We start from the raw sequence: 9,048 nt of genomic DNA on the forward strand, positions 1-9,048 counted from the left end.
AAGAAGCTTCAGTGCTCTCAGAAGACTAAAAACATGACTAAGGTCAACAATGACTCAAATGAGATTAAACAATGCTGCTGTATGTCCACCAGGAGAGACTGGACAGTATAGATGTAAAACCAATATGCCAGCAGTTTATCTCAGTTAATGAGAGGAGCAGGCATGTGTTTGGCTGCTTCACATAGTGGACATTGAGTTGTTTGATGTCTGTTGCTGTAACAGTAGTTCATGTTAAGAATAAAAAGTCCCAGCTCACTGATTTGATCGGGGCAACTGTTGCATACTTTTGTTGAGAGATCTTTTACTTTGTGGTAATCTTAGACGAGTAGTTTTATGGACAAAACCCACCAGGTCATTCAGTGTTCCCTTAGTGCCAAAATATAACAGATGTTGGTGTAGTATAACTGAAGTAATGATGTTAAGTCCTTAAAGTAATATTCTTTTATTGTGATGACTGTATTTGGAGCTATTTTTATTTTTGTATGATACCTGATTTATATGGAATATGGCTGAAGTAAACTAAAGCCTAAAATACTTAGTCAGTCATTTAACATTATATATTTCACAAATAAAACTATGAATTGTAATTTTAAATGGTTTAAAAGCATTTAGAATAGCATATGTAGGCAAGTATATTTCTCCTTTTGTTATCAAGAAGCAAAGACAAAAGGGGGGGAAAAAAGGAACAGGGCAGAGTTCGGTGGTTGAATCATCCGTCCCCACCAATGCCAAAACCAAATCTACGCTCTTGGAGTCACATTTTATTTTCTACGCTTGAAAAAAGGTTTCGTTTCTGATCTGCAATAAACGTCTGCACTCTGCCACACTCTGAATGAAGTGAATGAAGTTCCTGCTTTTATGTCACTGAAATGCGACAAACCAGGAAACAGGAAGTTCTTCGTCCTCAGTAAAGAGAGACGCACAGACGATCAGACTGAGCTCAGACCAAACTAGCAGCTTCCTCTGAGTGAGTCCAGCTACAGGAGAGAAAAGTGGAAAACTCCAACACTGCTGCTTCAAGCTGCTGACGCTCCACACACTGAATGTGAGTTTGAGCAAAAACACGACTCAAAGCAAGTTTCAGTGAAGGTGGTAGAGGAGGGAGGGGAGCCAGGACTGACTGTACTGCCTGTCTGCTGTTTTCAGCTTCACTCACAGACTCAATGGCTTCCAGATCAGAGGAGGATCTCTGCTGTCCGGTCTGTCAGGAGGTCTTCAGAGATCCTGTTCTTCTGTCATGTAGCCACAGCTTCTGTAAAGACTGTCTGAATAGATGGTGGATCAAAAAACAGATATGTGAGTGTCCAGTTTGTAAGGAAATATCAGTGAATGATCCACCTTTAAACCGAGCTTTAAGGAACCTGTGTGAGTCGTTCTTACAGGAGAGAGATCAGAGAGCTTCAGAGGCTCTCTGCAGTCTGCACTCTGAGAAACTCAAACTCTTCTGTCTGGACCATCAGCAGCCAGTTTGTGTCGTCTGCAGAGACTCAGAGAAACACACCAATCACAGATTCAGACCCATCGATGAAGCTGCACAACAACACAAGAAGGAACTTCAGGAAACTCTGGAGCCCTTAAAGAAGAAGTTAAAGGTTTGTGAAGAAGTTCAAGTGAAGTTTGATCAAACAGCAGAACACATTAAGGTCCAGGCCCGACACACAGAGAGGCAGATTAAGGAGCAGTTTAAGAAGCTTCATCAGTTTCTAGCAGAGGAAGAGGAGGCCAGGCTGGCTGCACTGAGGGAGGAAGAGGAGCAGAAGAGTGGGATGATGAAGGAGAAGATGGAGGCTCTGAGCAGAGAGATAGCAGCTCTTTCAGACACAGTCAGAGCCACAGAGGAGGAGCTGAGAGCTGAAGACGTCTCATTCCTGCACAACTACAAGGCTGCAGTGGAAAGAGTCCAGCGCTGCCCCCTGCTGGATGATCCACAGCTGCCCTCAGGAGCTCTGATAGACCAGGCCAAACACCTGGGCAACCTGACCTTCAACATCTGGAACAATCAGAATCAGAATCAGAATCAGAATACTTTATTCATCCCGAGGGAAATTAGGGGTTACAGCAGGCAGCACGCTAATGGCGGATGCGCACTCACAAAGGAACCTTCTGACCAACTTTACACAAACATCACATTGGGCAGACATGTCAGAAGGTAGGCTGATAGGAAAAAAACAACGAAAATACACTACATGAGGTAAGAGGAGGAGAAAAAAAAACTCCACTCAGACTGAGCTCCTAGTGGGAGAACAGTTTGATAAAAGAAAAAACACCTCAGCACAAAAGCACATGACTATCAATACACCATAGAAACACGAGACAAGCAACAGGGGCGGGTAAAGGGTAAGAGAGAGCCGGTGTACACAGCGCATCCGGTCCTGCAGCATCTGCGCTGGTCCAGTTGACTGCTATCATCCCCGGTAGGGCACAAGCATCGAAGGCGTTGGAAAGGGAGGGGGATGAGTGAGTGCTTATCAGTGTAAGTGTGTGTGTGTGCGTGTCCATAGTTTAGCTGAGACAGTGTCCTTCGGCCTATCAGGCTAAGTAAACAGTCCTCCAGCCAATCCAGGTGTCCTTCATGGGACGGGAAGAATAGTCATCACACAGTCGTTATCAGGGAGTTGTTTTGGTGGGCTCCAGCCTTGGGCCTGCAGCTGGAGCCGTGGTGTCCAAATGTTGAATATTGTTGATTTCTCCTTTGTGAGCAGCTCGAATTCTAGCACTCCGAGGCTGGTCTCTCGATCTCCCGTTGAAGAGCCACGAGCCTCCCCATGATGGTATCAAACTTCAGTTCCAAGGTGTTGTCAGTCTTTTGATTCTGAGACTTCACAACTGCAGTGATCCGTTCCACGATGTTTTCCAGCTGTCGCTCAAGGGTCTCATTTTGAGCAGGCCTCTCTCTGATGTTTCCCCTCATACGCTCAATGGTGTTGTTTTGAGCCTTCACAGCAGCTGTAAGCGTCTCCAAGGTGTTGACCATATTACGTTCGTTGTGAGAGGTCGCACCTCGTCCCGTCGCTTCGAATCCAGCGGGCAGCCATGTGGGGGTTTGAACAGCCGGTTCCGCTTTCTTATTTCTCTGATAAACCAGGGCTAAGCCAACGCCGATCAGCATGAACCCTGTTATCATGGTTCCGAATAGGTAGATATCTTCAGCGTCCTCGATCGATAGTCCCGCCAGGCACACGGTCCTCCAGTTCTCCACCCGTCCATCGTGTAACCGGCAGGGAAAGTCCCTCCAGGGCACTCAGGCTCTCCCGAGCCCCGACTTCTCGTTAAGGGTGTCAACAACATGAAGGACGTGGTCTCCTACACTCCTCTCATTCTGGACCCAAACACTGCAAACCCAGACCTCATCCTGTCTGAAGATCTGACCAGTGTGAGACGAGGAGGAGAGAAGCAGCAGCTTCCTGATAATCCAGAGAGGATTGATTGTTACATCTCTGTCCTGGGCTCTGAGGGCTTTAACTCAGGGACTCACAGCTGGGATGTTGATGTTGGAGACAGTACATGGTGGGGACTGGGTGTGTTAGCAGAGTCTGTGAAGCAGGGGCGGAGCGGGGGGGTGGCTTACGGGGCTTAAGCCCGGGTTGTTTTGTCAGAAGCCCGGGGTATTTTGGAGTGTAATTTTTTCATAGTTAGATGCCTGGCTGACAACTGTATAAAACAAAAAGTACACACAATATTCGAAGCACATAGTGCACACTGTGGGAATTTACGACTGTGCGTGAATCCCCCCCTGATATTGGTATGATCCAAGCTCAGGCACTAAGCGACTGAGCGAGGGGGCGGGGCATCTGCTGCCCGTGAGTGCGCTGTTGGAGAGACGGAGCCAGCCATAATAAGGAGAGCTTAAGTTTGACAAGGTACCAAAGCAAATCATTCATACCGTACAAATAATGTAAATATGACGGTGCATCACGAAAGATTGATATGAAACTGATCACTTGACCAATATTATTTTACTTGCTCTTCAAGTGAATCAACAAATGGCGAAATGAAAATCCGAACAAATGCTATTTTTTTTAGAGAGTCTTAGCTTACGTGTGTTTATTTCATATTTTCAGTTCTTACCCTCCCCGACTAAATCGGTTTCAGTTATGTACTGAAATATAAGAATGGACATTAGAGGCTTCTTTCAAAGAAAAAACTCAGGTAAATGTTATTTTATATATTATGCTTTGTATGTTGTTCAGTATATTTCTATGCAAAACAAGAGGGATTTCAGTACACAGCAGGATATTCACATCTGTAACCAGATATTTACACTTTAGGGAGAAAACATAAAACATTTTTACTGTACAACATCAATTTAGAGTAAACTTTTGTTTTAGATAAATATTGAAATATCTTTTGAATTAGTTAAATGTCACAATAAAGAGAGACAGAGCTATTTTTATCACTTTCATTAAATTTAGGAGTACATGTACACTAAGTTTATTGTTAAATAATAAGAAAACTCCAGACGATTCCATTCTGAGCTGAAGAAGCTTCTGATAGGTTAGTAGAGTCCATGTGAGTAAACTGGTGGCACAGCTGTGGATGCATATAAGGCAAAACACAAAGCCTGTTTCTTTGACATGGGAAAATCAAGAGATGTCAACCAAAACACCAGGAACAGAACTGTGGAGCTCCATAAATGTGGCTCAGTTTGAATACAATTTGGTGCCATTTAAAATTAAGAAATACAGATAGTTTCTCTCTTTACTCTTAAAGTTAACAAATATGTTTTTATATTTATCAATCTAAAAAAATAAACATTTAGTCTGATTTGATCTTACAATTAAAAAAGTGTTTGTGTTTTGATCTGAAGAGTACATAAATATGTGGTTTAAACTGTATATTTGATGATTGTCAGCACAAAGAGGGAGAGAGAGGAACAGAGAGGGAGAGAGAGGAACAGAGAGGGAGGGAGAGAGAGGGAGAGGGAGAATGAGGACAGAACAGAGGTGGAACAAGAGCAGGTGAGACACACATGTTACTCAAATGGTTGTTTACCAAAAGTATCACTGTATCATAGGTACTCATGTATCTCGTACCTAGTGTTTCTTTTTAGGTTTGCTATTTTTCAAATTCTATATTTATTAAGTTATGCAGGCTTGTTTGCACAACAAGGCTAAATAATTATATAAACTTTTCTCAATCTAAATATTGTACTTTGGTAGAATTAAAAAAATAAGTGTAGTGCAGGTCTATGATGATTTTTAGTGCTGCTATCATCTAGTTCTGATTCTGGTTCTGTCTTGGTTAAATCCTCAGTAGTCCTGATTTTGAACTGTTGTAGTCCTGTTTTAATTCCGGATCAGTTCTGGGTCTGGTTGAATTGGGGTTTAGTCCTCGTGTCTTGATACAGCCCTGATTTTGTTCCGCCTTGCTGCTTAATTAAAAAACTAGTTTAAGGTGTCTTGCACATGTGATAAATATTTTTCCCTATATGAAGTCATTCTTTTTTGAACAGAGCCTATTAATCTTTCAGTCATTTCTACCCCCCCCCCCCCCCCCCCCCCAAAAAAAAAAAAAAAGAAAATCCCACATGCATACTACCCTTTAGGGCTAAGCCCCGGGTGTTTCAAATGTCTGGCTCCGCCTCTGCTGTGAAGAGGAAGGGACACATAGAGCCTGGATTATGGGTAATATGGTTCAATAAAGGAAAATACTCAGCACACTCACCATCAGCAGAATCCGATCTCTCAGTAGAGAAGAAGCTCCAGAGGATCAGAGTGAATCTGGACTGGAACAGAGGAAAGCTGTCGTTCTCTGATCCTGATACTAACACACACATACACACCTTCACACACACTTTCACTCACAGGATGTTTCCAATCATTAACACTGGTGATAAAGTGAAGGTGTGTCCGTTGAAGGTGTCAGTGTCAGTGCAGCAGATGAGTTGAGGATGATGATGTTTCTAATGTTGTTTCCTGTCAGTGAGTTGAAGCTGTTAAACTGCAGCTGTCCTCCTGCTGCCTCGTTGTTCCAAAGCTCTTTGTTTCTCTTTTAGTTTCACTCTTTCTTTCTGTTTCTGCTGTCCACCTTCTCACATGGAAAATCATTTCACTGTTTCTCACTGAATGACTCCCCAAACTAGATTTGAAATTCTATCAAGTTTCTAATCATTACAAGTGATTCATGTTTCTATTTGATGTGTAAATGGAGATGATTTAGTTTGCTGGGATATGGACTGACATGTGTTGAATGGGAGGAGCAGTTTGTTGTTGTCTTCTTGTCTGTTTATGACAACAATAAATATGTTGTTGAAACAATGATTCATGTTTAACTCCATATATGAAATGTTTCTGATCTTTGAATTCTGTTTGATTAAAGACTTTCTTCATGACACAAATGAGATTTCAGTGTATTAATAGAACTAAATAAGCTCAGAGTTGAAAGGCTGGAGTATTATGTACGTGCTTCACTGTCAGGATCTTCAGGGGGATTCAAAGGGAAACATCAAACTGCTGTAATGAGATAAACTAGTTGGGCTGAACACACTTATCTGTAGTTTGTCTCCATCCAGGATCATCAGAATATAATGAACATGTGTGAAGAGCCACAAAATGCTGCTGTTTGTCGATTTATTTCATTTATCTAGACTTCCAGCCACTAATTTTGCAGATTAAAGAAACACAGTTTCATTTAGTATGAACAAATCCTAATTTATAATAATAATAATAATAATAATAACAATAATAATAAATTATTGTTATTATTATTATTATTATTATTATTACAGTTTTATAAAGCACTTTCAATGTAGCAGTAGTAGTAAGTAATAAGGTCATAACTTCTTAAAGATCCAATCAAGACATTTATTAAATGAACAACAAAAAACTTGTTTGTATAAAATTGTTAAGGGGTTGGAGCTCAGAAGGTAGAGCGGGTCATCTTCAAGTCCGAATGTTGGTGGTTTGATCTCTGGCTACTCCAGCCTGCCAATTACGGATTAGCTTACAAACATATTTAACTTACCAAAAATAATGCGGTGGGGCCTCAGGTCCTCCTGTCCGGTAGTCCAATTTACTGAAGAAGAAGAGAAAGATGGCAGCCTGGTCAGCACTAGTGGCCTCTATAATGTATGCAAATAAATGCGGGTCAGAATCCCCCCCCCCCCAGCACGGCCCAGACGCCAAAACAGTGCCAGCAGAGTGAAAAGGAAAAATGGTTTGAAACCAAAAAAAATGGAGTGAAACTGAAAAACAATTGTAAGCAAAAACAATAAAATTACAGTTTCAATTAATTTTTTTTCACTATCAATTTTTTTTCAGTTTCAATACCATATTTTTCAGTACATTTATTTCAGTTACAATATTTTTTTTCGGTTTCAATATTTTTTTTCGGTTTCATTTCAAGGTGGCATCGTCCTGATCACATACTCATGGGCTCAAATTGTGGTCATAAGTATTTTGTACTTGTAAATCAAATGCGTATTTGTGTACTGTGTTTTTTAACCTTGCAAACCAAAACATCTGAAAATTTTATGTTTGTGCATCTATAGATGAAAATTTGTGTTTGTAAAAAATATTTACAAACGGTTTTTTTTGTTAAGGTCTGGATACAGATACAAAGCAAAAAACTACACGTAAAGCTCTGGGCTCAAGTTTGCTGGCTGTGTGTGGATTTCAACATACAAGTACAAATTTTCACCCAATTTTTTCTTCGTTTCAGCTGATTGGTCAATGTCATGTCAACACAAATTTAACAATCCAATCAGAGAACATATGGGTGTGGCTGTTGGAGGGGTGCATTACTGAGCTTCGGGTCCTGGAAGGGTAATACAGTTTGAAGCTGGAGGATCTTTATATAAAGATAAGGCTAGTACAAGCCAGGTCCCTAACTTTTGCTAGCTGTTGAAGTTGTGGTATATCAGTGGCAGTGTTGGTCAAGTTACTTGAAAAAAGTAATCAGTAACTAATTACTGATTACTCCCCCCAAAAAGTAATCCCGTTACTTTACTGATTACTTATTTTCAAAAGTAATTAATTACTTAGTTACTTAGTTACTTAGTTACTTTTTAAAAACACGATTTACAACCTGAAGAGGTGATAAAGTGATAGATCTTTCAGCCCAATTCTACTTTTTCTACATAATCCATCATACAAAATGTAATCAAATGGAAAAGTCTCTTTTTAAAACTTGTTTTATCAGTTTTAATCTTTTAACTTTATGCATCAAGCAAAACATTTAATTATATGCAACATTCTCTGACTTGAATAAATTAGTTTAACATTTAAACCTATTTTCTACACATTCCAGCACATAAAATAAAATATTTTTTGTGTTTTCACTCACTCTTTCAAACAGATGCAAGTAAAACACAGCAGAAAATAAATAAAGTCAAAGACTCAGCGGTCCTTTTGCTCTATTTTCACCTGTAAAGCAGGAGCAGGGTAGGCGGAGGGTTACCCTGGTGTAGGTGTGCTGCGGTCAGTTGAGGAATCCGCGCGAGTGTCTCTGTGAGTTTCCCATCACGTCGTAGCTACTCGGTGCTTGCTCGGAAGTTTAGGGGTTTTTTTCGCTGTAAAAAGAAGTTTTCTTCCCACGCACGATGGACGCTAATGTTTTTGTCACTTTTTATGGAATCAAACTCAAAGTAAGGTCAGTACTTCCACACTTTAAACGCTGCACGCTCATACTCTCTCCCGCACTCGATATATTATCCATTGTTGATCTGCACACAGCTGCTGTCACCAACGTCGCACTTGCTTACGTCACTGTCATGAGACATTCTCGCAAAAAAAATCACGGTTTTAGTAACGCAGTAACGCAGCGTTCCTACGGGAAAGTAACGGTAATCTAATTACCGATTTTGCAATAGTAATCCCTTACTTTACTCGTTACTTGAAAAAAGTAATCAGATTACAGTAACGCGTTACAAGTAACGCGTTACTGCCCATCTCTGATCAGTGGTTAGAAATACCATTATTACTTTAGGGTTAGATTAGCACAAAGTCAGGACTGACCCGGGACCATTGCTGTGAGTCACACTACGCAGGATAAAGGCCCTTTCACAGTGGACGTAGCATGCACTGCGCTCACCGCTAACTAAGAGCTGAG

The 9,048-nt window shown here is 40.9% G+C and overlaps 1 protein-coding gene and 1 long non-coding RNA gene across 2 annotated transcripts; one reads left to right on the forward strand and one right to left on the reverse strand.

Moving 5' to 3' along the window:
* The first annotated feature begins 1,148 nt into the window (after positions 1-1,148).
* On the forward strand, positions 1,149-5,907 carry LOC113017762 (nuclear factor 7, brain-like). Its single transcript, XM_026160877.1, has 3 exons — positions 1,149-1,994; positions 3,281-3,559; positions 5,595-5,907. Exons 1-3 carry the CDS (start codon positions 1,164-1,166, stop codon positions 5,886-5,888), a joined length of 1,404 nt encoding a protein of 467 aa, XP_026016662.1. The 5' UTR covers positions 1,149-1,163; the 3' UTR covers positions 5,889-5,907.
* On the reverse strand, positions 3,480-7,014 carry LOC113017794 (uncharacterized). The gene is made up of 3 exons (XR_003271578.1): positions 6,964-7,014; positions 5,665-5,725; positions 3,480-3,533 (listed from the first exon to the last, which is right to left on the reverse strand). It is a non-coding gene; the product is annotated as an uncharacterized LOC113017794 (long non-coding RNA).
* Between the last annotated feature and the right edge of the window lie 2,034 nt (positions 7,015-9,048).

Source organism: Astatotilapia calliptera, unplaced genomic scaffold (assembly GCF_900246225.1).
Source record: "Astatotilapia calliptera unplaced genomic scaffold, fAstCal1.2 U_scaffold_2, whole genome shotgun sequence".
Taxonomy (NCBI): domain Eukaryota; kingdom Metazoa; phylum Chordata; class Actinopteri; order Cichliformes; family Cichlidae; genus Astatotilapia; species Astatotilapia calliptera.